Source organism: Pseudopipra pipra, chromosome 6, assembly GCF_036250125.1.
Source record: "Pseudopipra pipra isolate bDixPip1 chromosome 6, bDixPip1.hap1, whole genome shotgun sequence".
Classification (NCBI taxonomy): Eukaryota; Metazoa; Chordata; class Aves; order Passeriformes; family Pipridae; genus Pseudopipra; species Pseudopipra pipra.
The window spans coordinates 25856357-25874338 of NC_087554.1; the positions used below are offsets into that span (position 1 = coordinate 25856357).

General features: G+C 50.7%; 1 protein-coding gene across 1 annotated transcript in view; it reads right to left on the reverse strand.

Annotated features, from left to right (window-relative positions):
• CRY2 (cryptochrome circadian regulator 2) overlaps positions 1-17958 on the reverse strand; it is an 83223-nt gene extending 65265 nt beyond the window's left edge. The window contains exon 1 of the mRNA XM_064658028.1: positions 17936-17958. Within this exon, the coding sequence (XP_064514098.1) occupies positions 17936-17943 (8 nt within the window). The 5' untranslated portion in view covers positions 17944-17958. The remainder of the gene's footprint in view (positions 1-17935) is intronic.
• Positions 17959-17982: the final 24 nt, after the last annotated feature.

Below are 17982 nucleotides of genomic sequence, written 5' to 3' on the forward strand. Positions count from 1 at the left end.
GCACTAGGCAGACTCACAGATTACTAAGTGTCAGAGAGAAGATGGGAAAATCCAGTTTTCCCTGTTGCCTAGCAGAAGAGTAGAAGGCTGGTCAGTGAAACACCGGACAAGGCAAGAAAATGCCACTTCACCCGCTGTGAGATTAAACAACGGTAGTTTTGCCACAGGAAATAGCTGTTTGAGGCCAGAAACTCAGCGAGATTCAATTCTGATTAGATAAACACATGGAGATCAATGTAACCCAGAGCATCACTATTTCCTGTGACATTTTGTGAGGGGGATGAGAAGCCTTGTACTTGGGACTCTGACTACCCTGTCTCTGACAGACCCCCCAGGGGGCCAGGCCACCCCATATCTGCTCTGCCAGCCTTGCTTCTTACTCTGCCCCAGGCACTGCAGGCAGGTCTGCATCAACCCAGAGGCAGTGAGATGGCTCCTACCTGTCTGGACCTTGTTATCAGGAGTTAATATTGCTCTGCTGAATGGGACAATGAGGGTGGAAATGGGACAATGGGCAGGGTCAGCTGCGTTCCCTTCAGGGCCAGCTATGCTGAGACCTGAGGAATGCCACACCTGGAGTATCTTCCATCTATACTGGGAAGAAACTCCCCCATATGAGAAGGCAGGCAGCTGGCCTCAGCCCTCTCGCCTGCTGAAAGGGACAAAACATTTGAGCAGAGACAAAATAGGAAGTAGAAAGCTTTAAGGAAATGCCAAACTGAAGGCTCACAGGGCTGCTCCAGCTCCAGCCAGCTTACAGGCAGCTCTGGCCCCTAGCTGTGCCAGCTTCTCCCCAGCAAACTCTCACACAGGGATCAGCGCTAAACTGCTGCTTTCCTGTTTTTTCTCTCTGTCCGAGCCCCACAAGAGGCAGCTGTGCTCGTGGGCATTTTTTTCTTTTTGATGCCAACAAACAGAGCCAGCACTAAGTGAGTGAACCCTGCAGTCACCTTGCTGGAGGTGAAATCCAGCCTCAGAGAAGGCTTGGTAGGGGCAAGAGGAGAGTGCATCAGCCTGTGGCATTCTCCTCCTTCACCCTCTCCTTGGGAAATGTCAAAAAGTTCCTAGCTTTTCTCTTTGGCTCCTATCAGCTGCAAAATTATTTCCCATTACAACAAGCAGATTTGACTTTTCCAGCAACACCAGCCCCATGGCTCACCTTGCCAAACACAGTATAGGACACAAATTATTACACTGGGAACATACTCTTCCAACCTCCCAGTACTCCTTTCACATTAATTTTTAACCTAGGGAGGAAAGAGTCCATTTGTGGCCCAGGAATATGTCCCTTACACATATGTATCTGTACCTTTTAAGAGAGAGGAAAGTCTTCCCCTCCACTCCCCAACTTCTCTCTCCCGTATCCATCATCATTAGTGACTATAAACATCAGAGCTGCAGCCATTTAGCTGCTATTCCTAGATAAATAATGCTTTTCATATTTAATTTACAAGAGGTTTCAGAGCTTCTTTGGGGTGCACGGGGTTAATTAAGAGCTGAATTAGATGTAAATGCTTCTCCCTGAGGAAACTCAAACTGTTCTGGACAAAAAACAAGGATGGTCAGGATTTATCCCCAAAAAGTGATGCTGTGCAGCCCCCCTGGTCACTAGGTCCCCTGGGGCTGGGGATGGAGCTTCTTTTCCTACCTAATGCTGCATATGTCTGTTCCAACTCTGCTGATGGGAATGGCTGGCTGCCCCTGACTGCCATGGGAAAGGGAATGGGGCACTGAAGCAGTGGAGGTAAATAATGGGCAGAGAAGAGGGACAGGACTAAGGAGCACCCAGCACCTGCATGGGACACACATTGTAGTGGCTCCTCCTTTTTGAGTCTGAATACTGAGAGTCCCTGTGTTTCAGCCAGACATGACAGTGATGATGCCCATGGTTAATCCTTCCTCTTGCTTCACAAACAAGTTGCCAAATGCTCCTCAGGAAAGTGATCTCCAAAACAGGAGGAGTGCCAAGACTTGCTATGCATGTGAAGGAAGCTCCTGGCCTCCTCATCCCAGACATCTGCTCACCAAAGCAATGCATGCTGTGAATTGCAGACCACCACAGGTCCCGTGTGAGCTATGCATCCTTCCTGTGGTGGTACATGGGCAGCAGCTCCTTTCCTTCTCAAGAAAAGGAGCTCTGGACAAAGCAGCATTGCTGGAAGAAACAAAACAGAACAAAAAGTTCAGAAAACCCTCTAGAAAAAGATGTGAGATCTTCTGGGATGACAGGAAAGTTTGTTTACATGGACTTTTTGCTCTGATTCCAGCAAATGAGGAAGGCACCTTGTCAGGGAGCACATATCTGGCTCACTAGACAGGATGAAAATGCTAAAATTCAAGTGCTCAGTATCCATATAACACCTTGTAAGAACCTGTCAATCCAAGGAAGGGTTTGGTGGCCCTGATCAATAGCTCTTCAAACTCATACTTATTTAAATCTACTTTTATTCTTCTGTGTGTGTCTTTTCAACAGCCAAATCCAAGGGACAAATGGTCTGGTGGCTCCTCTGTGCCACTCTACCCTGAGTGGCTTCACCTTCAAGGAGGTGGAGGACTGGTACCAGGAGTTTCCCTCAGCAGCAGGTACTTGATCTTAGAGACTTGCATGATCTGCAGCTCCTTCCCTGGCTCCATCCCCACAGGACACTGCCTGAAGCCCCACCTGAAAGTGATTCAGCTGTTCCCTTGGCTTTCACAGCACACAGAAGATGAACACTCTGTCATCCTTTCTAATATCAGCCTCACTGTTTGATGTGATTACCTGCTGTGTTCACTTGGCACTTGAAAATTCAGACCTATCAATTTAATCTTAATTGTGCCCTTAATTTGATCATTGTGTTGTTCCACCTCTAACTGGCTTAGAGGAATCTGGTAGTAAATTTGCCTTGCAACATGCTTGACTTTAGCATATGTTTGTTTGGTTGGCTTTTATATAAAGTTTGTGAGGCAGAGCACAAAAATTGGTTTATTCTGTCGACTGGCAGTGTGGATAATGAACTTGGAGGACAGAAGTCCCTTTGATAATGTGCTCTGCTACGAAAGCATAGCTCCTCTGCCCCACAGAGCCTGGCCCATTCTTCCCCTGGTCATGGAAGGGCTCAGACAGAGATGCCTGCTGTCAAGCCAGGCAGGGTCAGGGGGGCCAGGCAGGTTTCCTCAGCTGAGGGAGTGCATATATTTCTGTTCAGATAGGGTTACTTCCTCCAAAAGCATTTCCAAGTGCGGCTGGACAGGGAGGAAAAGACCCAGGTATTTGCTACACCTCCACCAATGCATTTTTCCCTCTTGGTCTTTCAGCTTGTGTGCTGCTTAGCTGCATGCAGCCCCTTACTGTATCTCTCAGTGTCCAACGTGCCCTGTCTAACTGGGAGGATGACCAAGGCAGAAAATCAGGCTTTATAAATTATTTTGGCCACTTCCTCCAGAAGCTGCAAATCCTTATCTCCTTGAGACCATCTAGGTGAGGTTATCCACACAAACACAGCCTCCATAGAAGCAGGAAGAGCTGAGAGAAAGTGGGAGAAGAGCAGAAGAAATCCTGGGCATCACATCCCTGATCCTAGAACTTTGCAAAGCCTACACAGACTTCCCCCAGCTTTGCAGCAGGGAAAACAAATGCCTGCCAGACAAGTCCCACCTGGGCCTGCCCGCTGAGCCTGCAGGTAAGTGCATGGGCTAACTGAGTGTTCAAAACAAGTCTCTTGCTGACAAAAAACCTCAAGAGCCTTGGAAACACAGGATCCCAGTAAGCACAGTGCAGCCAGACATGCAGGGAGAGCCAAGGATGCCCTGGCATGACATCTCCCATATCCCCTGGGAAATTTTTATATTTAATTAGAAGAGAGTTCAGGAAAAAAAGACAAGTGCATGTATAGGAGTAAACCACCACCCGGTTAGCTGATTTCTTCCACGCAGGAGACAGAAGCAAAGGAACATTTAATCCTGCTGTCTGAGCATGGCCAAATTGAGATCTACAGGGACTTCTCTGTGCAAGTACGGCAGCAAACAGCCTGGGTAACAGGATAAGCTTTATCTGAACAATCAGCCACTTCAGTGCAGCCTTCCAGGGCCACCAGCACTGGCCAGCGAGGGGTCACCTGGGGACAACTCCTCCAGGCTGGCAGGAGAGTCAAGAAAAGGAGTTGTTGCAGAGCAGCATCTGGATTTAGGCAACTTAGCCAAAAATCCTCGGTGAGACCCTGCTTTGCTTAGAAACTGCCCTGTTATCTGGTCCCCTTGACAAAACCCTCTTGCTTGCTACCCCAGAGCGGGAGGGTGTGCCTACCTGCTCTCTGCCCATCACCCTACACATCCCCATGCAGCCTACGTGCCCTCGGCACAGCAGCCCTTTGCACACCCAGCAGGGCTTTCAGCCTCAGCTGCCGCTGGCGTCCCTGCCCGCGACCTGCCTGCCTTCTGAGAGCTCTTGTGAGTGCAGGGATATTAATGATGCTGCCTTTTGATATGCAAACGGAGCACTCATTACGCCTCTCACCCCACATCCTCTGAGCTGTTAATTAAAGAGTGTGCAGTAGGCAGAAAATTATCGTCGCTTGCTAAATAAACCAACAACAGTTGGATGGCTTCACCACCCTGCTCCAAAGCACACGCAGAAAGCCCTGGCTGCAGCTGAATGGATGGACAGATGAATACACACTGCCCAGTGCTTGGGCAGATGAACCCCACAGCTCCTGCACAGCCACAACCTACAGCGTGGAAAGCTGTGGCCAGGCCGTGGTGGCTGCATTGGCACCAGCCAGGTTCAGGGCAGCTGTGGCACAAATGCACTGCTCTGGGGCTGCAAAGGCTTCAGTGCCTCCTGCCAGCACCATGCTGCTCTTTGTCCAACTTCTCCCAGGAAGAGGCAAGCAGGAGAGAACCCATTCCATCATCCTGGAGAAGGATGGCTTTCCCCCTCCCCAGATCCTGCCTGGATGCTCGCCGCTGGAAGCACAGATGGGAACAGGTTATTTTGGTGGTGACTTCCTTGGTGCCTCTGCTTTCTGGGGAGAGAGGGACCCACTACAGCATTTTGCAGGGAGGGCAGCAATGGCCAGGTGCCCTTGATGGTGAGTGCCCTGGAGAGCTGCTGCTGCAGCCCAGCAGCAAGTCAAAGTTAGCTTTGACGGTGCTTTGGCTTTGGTGCGCCTTTTGGGGAGGGAGGGGCAAGCTGAGTGAGGTGGGGAAGGATGTCCTGACTGCTCGCAAAAATGGGACTCCTCTCACACAGCTGCTCTGCTGCAGGAAGGGGCTCTCCCAGGCCCATCCCCAAAATACCTCTAGCTCTGCTCCAGGATCTTGTCTTGCAAGCAGTCATCAGCTTTTTGGGGCTCTGAATCCAGTCCTTGCAGAAAGAAGCAAGCGCCTGCAGCAATCGCAACAGATCAAAGGGAAGGGTGGGAGTCAGAGCCCACAATTTCCTTCTGCTCCAACTAAATGAAGAATTGAATTAACCAGTTAGCAAGCTGAGCAGAGACTGCCCTGATCCACTTTCCCTCTTAGATGGATTCTCATTTAACTCAAGAACACATCATCCACAGTGGCTCCCACTTTGCTGGACCACAACCTCAGCCATGACTCTCTACCAGAGGATGATGCTCAAAATTCCAGGTGCCATCACATGGCTTTCCTCCCTTCCCATTGAATAAGAGGGAAGGGTAACATTTTGCTCTTGGGTGGGTTTAGGCACATTTTGGGTGTCCCTTGCTTGCCATAGATCTTCCATGTCTGAGAAGGGATCCGCTTGGAGATGTAGCACAGCCCTTAGCTAGGACGACACATTGTTTTTTTTTCCCCTGCCATTTCTGGGGTACAGCCTGCGTTTATTGATGCTGTTAGGAAACGGAGATTATTGCAGAAATGACAGTCTCCCACTCACTCCTCTCACAGAGGAGCTGGTTAGCTCTCATAGAGCTGGTTAGAAATGATAGAAGCAGCAGGTGCCCTATGGACAAGTAATGGACTCGTTATCTCTCTTTCCACCCAACAAATGCTGTCTGGTTTATTGGGAAAGGGAGAATTTGCAGGCAGGAGGCAGGCAGAGGAGCTGCCTGATGCTTTGGAGAGAGATTGCTCCTTTGCACTGTTTTTCCCATCAAATTAAAACAACCACCATTCATGCTATAGGCACTATCCCAACCAAAATTGTGCTACAGGGAAGCAAACATCATTTCTCCCTGGTCTCCCTGCTGCTTGCCTGAGAAGGTGGTTCAGGTCCCCATCTCTTCCCTCTTTCTCCTCCTTCTTTCCAAGCCAATGGTGTTTCTGTACCACAGGGAGGAGGCCCCCTTTGTGGCAGGATGTTGCTGTCTGCAGCTGGAGATGAGTATGACAGAGTGGCTCAGCGCTGCGGGACAGACCTGACTCTGGTGTTTTCCACACTTCCAGTGCGAAGGTGCTGGGATGTAAGCAGTCCCTCAGATACTGCGACTGCTCCTAATTGTTTCTGTACCCAGATGCTATCAACCCTGCTGGGACATTGGAAGTGCAGACTCCACAGGGTCTGTGATTTGTCATGGTCTCCTCTGGGATTTCCTCCTGCCCCCACCAGCGATGGTGCTTTGTCTCTCAGGGTTGGTTCAGCGTGGAGTGGGCTGGGGGAGCCGGCACTGGGAGGGTTGCCAGCTCAGCTGTCCCCAGAGGTGGATGGCAGCCACTGCCTCCCATGACTCTGATGCCTCAGCTCACCTGGTAATGACAAATATGGCAATGACTCACTCCAGGGTGGAGGTCACAGCAGCCTATTTCCCTGGGGCAGCAGTGGGCAGAGGACAGACGGTACTCCTTCCTCTCCCACATGATACCACCCTCTCAGGACAGGGATGAGGTGGAAGATGCAAAGGCAACTGAGCTCAAACAACTTTGCTTCTCCACCTCCTTCCCACCCTGCATCCATGCCTTTCCCCCACATCTCTAGACTCCTGGGACCATGCTGCAATGCTGAGGGGCCATAACCCCACATCTGCAGCTCTGCACAGCTCCAGTGACTGCATGCTGCTCCTGCCCTTCAGCCTCCCTCCCGCTCCTCCTGCAAGCTGTGCCATCCGTCTCCTCATCTCAGGACTTGCCCTGCCATCCATCACTGACTGCCTGAGCACATTATCCTTCACTTCTTCAGACAGCGGTCCAGGAAGGCAGTTGGGACCAAGCAGTCACTCTGCTGAATCCCAGACACGCTCACGCCTTGGCTCTGCAGGGCTGTGCTGTGGGACTGGAGCTTCGCTGAGTCAAACTCTCCAAAGACCGACAAGGTCTGTGGAGCTCACTGGTACCGTGGGCACCACCTGCGATCCTTGGGGATGCAAGTTATGGCAGATGGAACATTCTGAACACCACTGCACTGGACCACGGGCAGCCAAATCCATCCTGGTTGCCATGTCCTGGCTGGTACCCTCAGGGCTGCAGTATGGGCTATCCACTGCCAGGAGGGAGTGCAGTACCCTCTCTTTGTGTGAGGGCAGCAGAGAGGCTGGGAGTGCCCAGCAGCCAGCACAGGGGCACAGGCATGTGAGAGAGGATGGAGCTGGCTTTTGCCCAGTGCTTGAATGACAGCAGCGCAATCCCAGTGCTTCCACCTCTGAGAATTCCACAATAACACCTCCTGTGCCAGTGCTGTGGCAGGGATGTGCCCATGGGGAAATAGGTGGCACTGCTATTCCAGAGCTCCTAGGGATTTGACCCATGCTGACCTGGTATCACAAACATTTACTAAGAGAAAAAAAGATTTTGGAAGGCTAAGAAAAATCACAGTTTCTCATGGTATATTACACGTCAAAAAATCAATTCTGATAAATATATGGTTTAATGTGAGTCAGTAGTAATAGGTGCTACAAATTTAAATTTAAATACCTCACTGCACACTCAGTACATAGTTATGCAGAATTATGAAGCACTTTGGATTAATATGCATTTAGTACAATGCACCAGTATATAGTTTGTATTGAATTGCTGCATTTCTGTGTGCATGCTAATAGTAAATGTGCATCTACATGATGACTATGTAGATACAAGCACATAGTCAGCTGCCAGTGCTGATCTAGAGCTTTCAATGACCCTAAAATAGTATTTTTGGAGAAGCACCCAATGACCAGAGGGCTAAGTGGTGGTCAGGCCCTGCTGGCTCCTGTTTATGGGTCCTGCTGTTTTGGAAGAGCAGGAAAGGATGAACAGTCTTGGCTCTCAGATGATGATTTTTGGGGAGACTTGACACTGTCTATCAGTACAGACAACTATCACCAGGGTTGAGCAGAGCTGAAAGTGGAGCTCTGCCGCCCTCATGGCACATCCCAAGGGACTGGCTCACCACTGTCCCCTCTGAGCAACTCCCTCCTTGGCACAGACCTCTCGGCTCCTGCTGTTCAGCCACTGGATCTGGCTGCCACTTAGCTCCAAGGTGACAGTGCGTCACTGACATCATGTGAAGAGTGGAGGCTTCTAGGGATGTCACATTCTCCTCACTGCCTGCTGTGCCCACAGCAGCCTGGAGAGAGGCCATACCATGTACACCTCCCTGGCAGCTTGCTGATGCTTGATTCCCCCAGGAGTTCTGTCCAGGCCAATGTGAAAGATTTACACTTTCTTTCCAGGGACCTTTCTGCAGCCTCGGACCTGGGATTAGCAGGCAGCTTCTTTTTTTTAACTTCCTTTTTACCTCTTTCTCTCTAGCTTTATTCCTCTTCTCCTGGGTATTTGCATCCTGCTACCCTGGCTCCATCACAGAATCACAGAATATGCTGAGTTGGAAGGGATCCACAAGGACCATCGAGTCCAACTCCTGGCCCTGCACAGGACTATCCCCAAATCACACCATGTGCCTGAGGGTACCATCCAAATGCTTCTTGAACTCTGTCAGGCTTGGTGCTGTAACCATTTCCCTGGGGAGCCTGCTCCAGTGACCAACCACCTCTGGGTGAAGAACCTTTTTCAATATCCAACCTAAAACCTCCCTTGACACAACTTCAGGCCATTCCCTCGGATCCTGTCCCTGGTCACCACAGAGAAGAGATCAGTGCCCGCCTCTCCTCTTCCCCTCACGAGGAAGTCGTAACTGCGGTGAGGTCTCCCCTCAGTCTCCTCTTCTCCAGGCTCAACAGACCAAGTGACCCCAGCCACTCTTCACGTGGCTTCCCCTCAAGGCCCTTCACCATCTTCATTGTCCTCCTCTGGACACTCTCTAACAGCAGTCTAAAAGCAGACATGAGGCTCTTTTACTCTCTCTTCACATACCAGCTTTTCAGCCTGTTGTCCTGTGTTTCTCCAAACTGTCCCAGTCTGTTTCAGCCTCTGGCAAACACCAGCCTCTGGCTGGACATGGTGCCCCAAGACACTGTTAGGGCTCTCTAGAGGTACAGATTGCCCATTGACTGCCTCAGATTGCCTCAGCCATGCCAAAGACATGCCCAACCTCAAATCCTACTCTCAGTTTCAATCTGCATCCATAGCATCTTCTGGCCCTGCTCCTAAACAAGACATGAAGCATGGCCATTAAATTATCCCTTCTCTTGCCTCATCCTACCCTTCCCCTGGCAGGTGAATGACCAGGTTCCCCACACAGCTCACAGTCCTGGGAACTGGATGTGGTGCCCTTTACACCCTCTGAGCACCCTCTGAGCCACTATTTGAGGAGAAAAATCTCATAGGTGCTGAGGCACCCTCTATCCCTGGAATTTTGCAAGACCTGACTGGATAAAGCCCTGAGCAACCCAGTTTGGTCCCATAGCTGACCCTGCTTTGAGAAGGAGGTTGGACTTGAGACCTCATGAAGTACCTCTGAGTTTTCTCGTGGCCCTAACCCCTTGCCCCACACACATTTCAGAGGTGTCCCCAGATCTTGCCCAAGCTGCAGGGGACTAAACCCTTCTTTGAAGTTTTCCCCTCACAGCCAGAAGGAGCCACTTATGCCAACCTCCCTCCTCCATGCCTTCATGTGTGAGCAGGGTGTCCCTGCTTCACAGGCCCCCCAGCTTTCCTCCTTACTGTCTCCCAGAGGGAGCCTCTCTTGCCCTGCTAGTGCCATACTCTGACCATGGTGCTGAGTGAGAGCTGGTTCGGCACAGATGGGAGGCGCACATTGTCTGCTGGGGGAGACAAATAAAATGCGCAGAAAATGCACTGAAGCCTTTGTCACTTGTTTATGGCTGACAAATTAGTTTTGCATTAAGTTTGTAATGTGCCTGGCTTGTAGGCTCTGCTTGCAGTGTGGCAGGAACAGGCAGTGCAGGGGGAAGAGGGCAGAGCAGTGGGGGCAGCAGGGACAGGTGGCATCGTGCCAGCGCAGATGGCACCTGTGCATGTTGGATGCAACCACATTGTCAGATGGCTCAGCCTGCCCCAGCTCTGGGAGAAATCAATGAGCCTTCTTGCCTGTTACCCCCAGGGCTTTGTGGACTCCTGCTTCAGGGGAGAAGGAAGAGAGGACAGGTTTCCAGTGGGCACTGGGCAATACACATTCACTCCCACAGCACCAGAATCTCCACTCAGGTCCGGTCGGATGCCTGTTTTTGCCACAGACATGACCCTTTGCAGTCCAGGCCAGCTTCCCAGTTCCATCTCTTCATCTGGCAAAGATGGTGGGTACAGTTCATCCCCAGTGAGTGCTTGAAATCCCTGCCTAGCTCTCTTCTGCCTCTCCAAAAGCTACAGGCTACAGGTCAGCTGAAACCCTGAGTCTGCACGCACCATGATCGCCCCTGATTCCATCCTCAGGAGGGCGCAGGAGGGTTCTCAGTCCCAGAGTAGCATGTGGGCAGGGGAAAGCCATAATGAAATCAGACGGCATCCAGTGAATTCTTGGGAAAAGGCAATTTCATCAAACACAAAATATTCCCCCTTGGATCCCATTACATTGCTGTCAGTTTTGGACCAGCTCTAAAGGGAGGGGTGAGGATTATAGATGAGGCATGACCAGCTCAGAGGAGGTTGTTTAAACTACAGTAGACCCAAAGCTGCTGTAGTTTACACTGGGGACTAAATCCAAGCCTTTTATCTATCCATATTCAAGGGCTATAGGTGTCTCCTTGCTTGCAGGGGTTAGCAGGGCCAGTGTTTTCAAAGGGAAGCAAAGGGATGGCAAAAAGCAGCATCCCCAGCTGGGAGCAAAGAGCAGCTTTTGTGAAAGTCACGCAAAGAGAGAAATCAATACAGCTCTAAAACAAGTGCGACAAAAGAACAAGTGCAAAAAGCAAGTGGTCCACCAAATCAAACCAGAAGGTGCAAGTAAGGAGCTTCACAGCTGCCTGGGACAGTAGCAGAAGCCACTGAGGAAGAACAAGGATAGAGTCAAAGCCTAAAACACGTGGGACTACAAAATGGCTCAAGACATCAAACTTCCAGTATCAAGTCTCCACAGTGTCCTGATGTGAAGTCTAAGACCCTTCTCTTTACACAGGTTTCCTGCAAGCCTGTCTGGGGAGCCAGCAAGGCCCCCATGCCCCAGATGACTTCTCGTGCTGGTGCATCCCATTCCATGCGTGATCCTTTTTTCTTTCTGACTCTTCTACAAGCCATCTAACCACACTCCTCAGGAAAGGATCAGGCCCTGAGACAGTCCTGAGATGTGTTGCTGGCTGCTGTGAGAACAGTGCACAAATAGAATCTACATTGCCATTCACTTTTGCAGCCATGAACCTTTTTCAAGGGCATCTTGAGGAGGAACTAGGCAAAGTCCATGCAGAGTGCAGGGGCCCTGCCCAAGAGACCCTGCATGTTCACTGCTTTGGCCCAAGAGGATCCAGGGCATCTTCTTGTGACACCAAGCAGTGTCCCTGCCCTAGTCAGTGTCCTTGACTGCTCCTGTCACCGTGCTGGGTCAGCAACCTGGGAATCAGTTCCAGTGTTACGCCTGGAGGAGAAGCAGCACCAACATGCAGGCTCAGCAGAAGAGGTGTCCTGTAGTGACAAAAGCTGCTTCTTTGTCCCCCCTCCAGCAGAGCCATCAGAGCAGCCAGTGCTGGAGGCTGAAAAGCTACAGCCAAGAGCATAGGCAAGCCCTGAACAGGGGAAGCAGGAGGCAGCAGGAGGGCTTGGGGAGCTGAATGAATTAGGAAAGCACCTCCTCAATCTGTATCATAGAGCTAATCCAGAATTTTGATGCTCAAATACTGACAGCAGTAGCCACATGTACACAAGCAGGAAGCCTGCAGCAAAAATCCCCACGGACCCCAGCCAGGATGCTACCACATCCATGGTGCTACGGACCCTTAGGCTGCCTCAGCTCTCACATCGCCCCCATGTCCCCACGGGACCATCTAGAACTCCCTATTAGTATCTTGAATGAAGCCCTGACTCTTCACCCTCTTTCCCAGCCTGGTTTGCAGGGGAAGCCCATGTAAACAAGCAACCTGCACACGCAGGAACAGAGGGAGCTGCAACACCAGGGCAGCATGGCCAGGGTGGGAGATGCCGCTGGGTTTGCAGGAGGGGACTCTGACTTCTGTGGTGCCTGAGCCTGCTGCCTGCAGCCTGCTTACCCCTGCTGCCATGCTTGCAGGCAGAGCTGCCATGGGTGGGCTGGCTATGGCTCCCTGAAAGGGCTCATTGTTGGCAAGGGTGGAGGCAGGGACACAGGCAGCATTGAGGGTGGTGGGTGCCCTGTGCTCCTGGCTGGTGCAGGGGCCAGCCTGGCCCATGCCTGGATGCTGGCAGCCCTGACCTCACAGACCTCTATAAAAAGGCTAGTTTGTAATGCTGCCCTCAGTCAGGAGCTGCAGAAGGATGAGGCACCTGGCATGTGCTTCTGCAGCTCCCAAATGAGAGCAGCCTCTGCATTTATCCTCCTACCCCCACCTCTGTCAGCCTCACCTCTCTGGCACAGCATCACAACTCTTTGGACTCCCCAGAGCTGACTTTGTTGCTCATCCTCAGCCCTTCAACATGATGCTGCAGCTCTGCTAAGCAAGGCCACAGCCACCCCAATGCTCCTCAAAGCAGCTGATGGACTCTCTCTGTGCTCTGTGCTCCCCCTCTCCTTGGGAGGGGGCTCAGTGAGATCCAGCCTGGCTGGCTGGGGGGGAGCAGTGGCAGGACTCCAGCTCTCCATGGCCCTTGGCAGCTCCTGCAGCCAACAGTAAACACACATTAAGCTCCTGCAGCCACCAGTACACACACAAATCGGAGGAAGGAAGGACGCCTGCTCAGGGAAGTTGGCCCCAAGGCTTCCGGCACCTGGAGCTGCAGCAGGCTGGGCTGGGGCGTACTTTGCAAGGGGTGGCAAGGTGCCAGAGGCAAAGACCTCTGGTCTCTCCCACCCCACTGCACCCTAAGTGTGTTAAAGGAAAAACTACTTCCGTGGTGACCTGGCTGTGTGACCTGTCACATGGCTAATGACATTTTCTCTCCCAGCCCTGAAGCCAGGAAGCTTTTGCCAACCACATGGGCAGTGTTTCAGAGATTGGGTGTTTCAGGACAGGGTGAAACAGCAGCTCCCCACCTTTGTCAGCACAGACCCAGTGGGGAGCAGGCTCATCTCCTTCCCTCCCAGGGCAGCCGTGCATTCTGGCAAGAAGCACTGTGTGCCTGCCAGTGGGGAAGCCCTTTCCAGTCTTGTGGATGCCACAGTGTTTTGTGGAGAGGGCATGGGGCTGGTACCCAACGGGGCTCACTGCACAGGGCTTCAATGCACAGCTTTCTGCATCCTCTGAGCACCCTCCGAGCACCCTCCGAGGCACCAGAGCAGCAGCTGGAGAGACAGGTCCTTGGGGACCTGTCCATTCGTAGAGACAAACAGATGCTTGGGGTGCTTTCTGGGCTTGCAGTGTAAGGATTAAATACATGCAGGTAACTCCAGGCACCAGGCTGTGGCCAAAGCTTCAAAGAAAATTAATTTTAACAATCAAGAACACTGCAAGATAGCTGGCTGAGAAGGCAGAAAATGGAAACCCTTTTTGGTGCTTTTACAACACCTTTCGCATGCGCAATAAAACCCCAGGCTGTGTTGTCCCCCTGTGCTTTATGGCCTGCCTGGCCCCCCCGTGAGACAGGCATGTCTGTGAGAATTTTATCACTGGTAGCAAGGGAGTTACCTTCTGGGGCAGACAGATAAAGAGAACATCACAGGACCCTGAATGCAAAATTAATTTCTTCCCATGTTAGCTTTTCCCTGGCAGCAAAAGTTTCCTCGAGTGGATGTTAAGCTCTCTCCTTTCCTCACTATTTTCTCTGAAGGTCTTCTACATCTTCTACAGGCACCAACTCACGTGCATCCTGGTTGCGTGAAGGCTCCCATGGAGGCTTTGTGAACTTTGTGCAGTTTGGGATGAAATGAAAGACTCCACTGATGCTGAGCTAATTAAGGTTCTGCAGAAGTGTGACAACCACATCTAAAAGGCTGGGGAGGTGGAGCAGATACTGTGCATGCCAGTGATGTGGGTCACACCTGGCTCTCCAGCAGAGGCACAGCTCTGGGATGCTAGGAGTACCACTGCCCTGGACTGTCTGCCATAGCCCTTTCCTCTTTGGGTCGGGGCTAGGGGCACAGTGGGTGCCATCACCCCCTGCCTCCTCATGGCCAGGCCGGCAGCCCCTTCTCGTCAAGCACCCTGCTCCCTTATGCTCCTTTGGCAGCTGCGCCCCTCGCCATATGCAATCCCCCAAGTCAGGGTAGAGGCAAAACTACCTCAGGACAGAACTACAGCCCTTCAATCAGACTTTTCTCTAGTCTCAAGCACTGCAAACAGAATCCAGCAGCCTCCCCACTTTCCCTGGGGACTGGCCAATTCCTCCTAAGGTGCCTGTGCTCTGAGGGGGTCCCTATCAGATGTGGTGGCCATGGCCATATCAACCTCAAAGCAACTTAAAAAAACTCTGAAGTATTGCAAGTAACAATAAGAACAAACAGCACCACACACTCTTAAGACCTTGCATCCTTCTTTTTCCAAAATGGGGAACTAATCTGACCCACAATGCTGGGATACTGGGACAGACCTGCTCTAAGGTCCAGTAGAATCTACTCCTTTTTCTATGGCCAGCATCCCAGCCCTGGGCAGTTAGCAAGAAGGGGCTCTGCTTTCCCCCTACATGGAGGACACATGGCATCCAGGCCTAGCAGGTGGCAGGCTGTTCCCCATCTTAGCCCTTGCAGAGACTTTTAATGGAAATATTAGGGCTGGTATGGATGCAAGACAAATGCAAGTTTATGGGTGTATGAACCAAGGGAAAAGTAGAACAGGGACTAAAAGAAGGGCTGTATTCATAACCAAAGATGCATTTCCAGTTAGTCAAGCTGAGCACCACCAAGCCCAGGTTCTGATAAGCCCCAGGACAGACGCTGTGTTAGCAGAAGACAGCAGCATTTTATTACTTCCTGTTAACCCAACAGGAACATAATTGCAAAAGACAACTCTGAACAGACAGACAATATCAGTCCAACAAACTAGTTCATGATTTCCCAGCAAGAAGGGAATCAGAGGGAGGACCCAGTGACCAGAATCCCCTGCCCATCAGGTTGCAGAGATCCTGAAGAACCCTTGGGGACAGACATCTGGGTGTTTGTACGTCACAGAGCGTGCATGGGTGAACACAACTGGCTTAGAGGTTTTGTATAATAAAGTCACCTTCCCCTTCTGTAAGATCTTGCTGTCTTACACTATGATCAAATGACTCCTATTCTTCAGCCACTTACAGAAATTTTCAAGACATCCAAGTTTATGAGCACAGAGCACCTCACCCTGGCATGGCATGAAGGTGGCGTTCATGGCTGGCTCTGATGGCCTTGCTATTCATTATGAGATCAAAGCAAATCACGTACCTAATGCCACCAAGAAATCCTGAGAAACAGTTTCTGAGAGTTTTTCTGCCTGTCTGAGGCAGCTGGGGAGGCTCTCTGGGGCTGGCAGTGAGGCAGTGGCACAGGACCGGTTAGGAAGTGGTGTGGGTTGCCCCAAAGACAAACTGCTCTTTAACCAAGCTTTCCATCTCAGGTCTTCACTGACACTTTCACAAATCCCTCTTTGTCACTCCAGTGAAACACGGAATGTCTTAGTAAATACCACATCTTAGTAAATACCTACCCAACCCCTCTGTAAATTCACAATGTGTGAATGATTTTTACTAAAAGTACCAGATGCAGTGTTACAATTACTACTGTATTTTGAACTCCCCAAGAAAATGGGACTATGAAAAACAAAGGCTGAGTAAAATCATTGACTTGGATACAACATGATTTATGGGGCATGCTTAACACCATGAAGCCTGATATACACTTTTAGAGAAGAAAAAAAAAATACAATCACATGTGAAAGTTCAATACAGCTTTTGATACTGGCTTAAAGTCTCCAACAGCAGATGATTTTCCGGTTGATGTCACCTCAAGGGAGGTGGGAACAGGCCTGGGAGGGATCACAGCATCACAGAATATTCTAAGTTGGAAGGGACCCACAAGGATCATCTAGTCCAGCTCTAGTGAATGGCCCATACAGGGATCAAATCCACAACCTTGGCATTATTAGCACCAGGCTCTAACCAACTGAGCTCATCTCAGAATGACCATGGCTGGGGGCCAAGTAGGAAGGTTGAGGGAGAACTGCACTGTGTCCCATTTATGTCACTTTCTGTGCTAGGAGTGAGGCAGACCCCAGGAGCTCGTAAGGTCTGACCTTTTCCTGGGAGGTTTATTTGGACTAAGATGGAATGCTAAGAGGGCCACCAGCCCAGGCTGGTGACAATGGTATGCTGAGCCAAGGTAAGATCCTTAGCTGAAATGAGTTAGCACAGCTGCTTTCACCGTCAGTCCTGAGATGCTCCCTGTGCTTGTGGAGTCTGTATTTTCAAGCAGACATCAGGCAGGTTGGAGAGACCAGCAAGAATCATGAAAAGCCCAGAAAACTGCTTTGTTGTGAGAGTTAAAGAAGTTTAGTCTATTTAACTTCTCAGAGAGAAGGTTAAGAGGTGCCTTGATCAAGATCTATTAATATCTACATGGGAGAAATAGTTCAGATGGTAGATAGCTCTTTAATCTAATAGCAAAGGCATAATGCAATCCAGTGGCTGGAAGCCAAAACTCAACACCTCCAGACTAGGTATAAGGACCATGTTTCACCATCAGGTGCATCAGGCTCTGGAATAACTCACCCACATAAACAAAGGCATCTCTCCTCAGACAAAGGTGTGCCTGTACCCTGCCAATGGCTCTGGTGCAGGAATTACTGGGTACAAGGCTGTAGCCTGTCACTCACAGGGGCAAGGGTGAGCATCACAATGACTATTTGGCCCTTAAAGTCTTGGATTTTACAAATAGATAGTTGGTTGTGCTTATTTTTGTATAGAGGAGGAGAATCTCACCCCCATCCAGCAATTTAAAACTGATCTGTAGCCATGATGATGTGAATATGTCAAAGTGAGTGCATAACATTCAGGCAGTTACTTTTGTCCTCATCCATTTCCTTTATCTTGTGTGTTATATTGACTTGTTGTGGCTCTTGGGAGGGCAAACCAAAAAGGAAGGGGGACTGAAAGGCTGGGGTACATTACCAGTCCTGCATATACATATTTTATAAACTCCTCAAAAGAAGGGATTATAGCATGAGCTGTTTATCACTGCGTCTGAACTACAGAAGGATTAAGTGTTTTGTTAAAGCTTTTACATTAAGGCCAATGAGAAAGGACATTTTCTGAAAGTCAAGTGTCCCCAAAATATTCCAGCCTTTGTCCATTAAGGTATCAAAAAATCACTCTGAGAAGTCTCGGCTGGCGCTCCTACGGGGTTTAGGAATGATTTCGGTAACCCCACCGGGCTCTGGCAGACTTCAGAAACTCCTCGCAGGGAGGCTTGCACCCCATCGCCCTGCAAAGGGAGTCACGGGGCAGAGGAGAGGCAGCGGCAATCCCCGCTTCGTCGCAGCCCTCCCACGGCTCCCACCCTGCTGCAATGCCCCAGCCGTAGCCACGCTGCTGCCGAGCAGCCGCCAGCCAGCGGAACAGCGGCTCTTCCTCTGCGACATACCTCTCCATCCTCTGCGCATACTTGGCCCGCGGGGCAGCAAAGTTTTT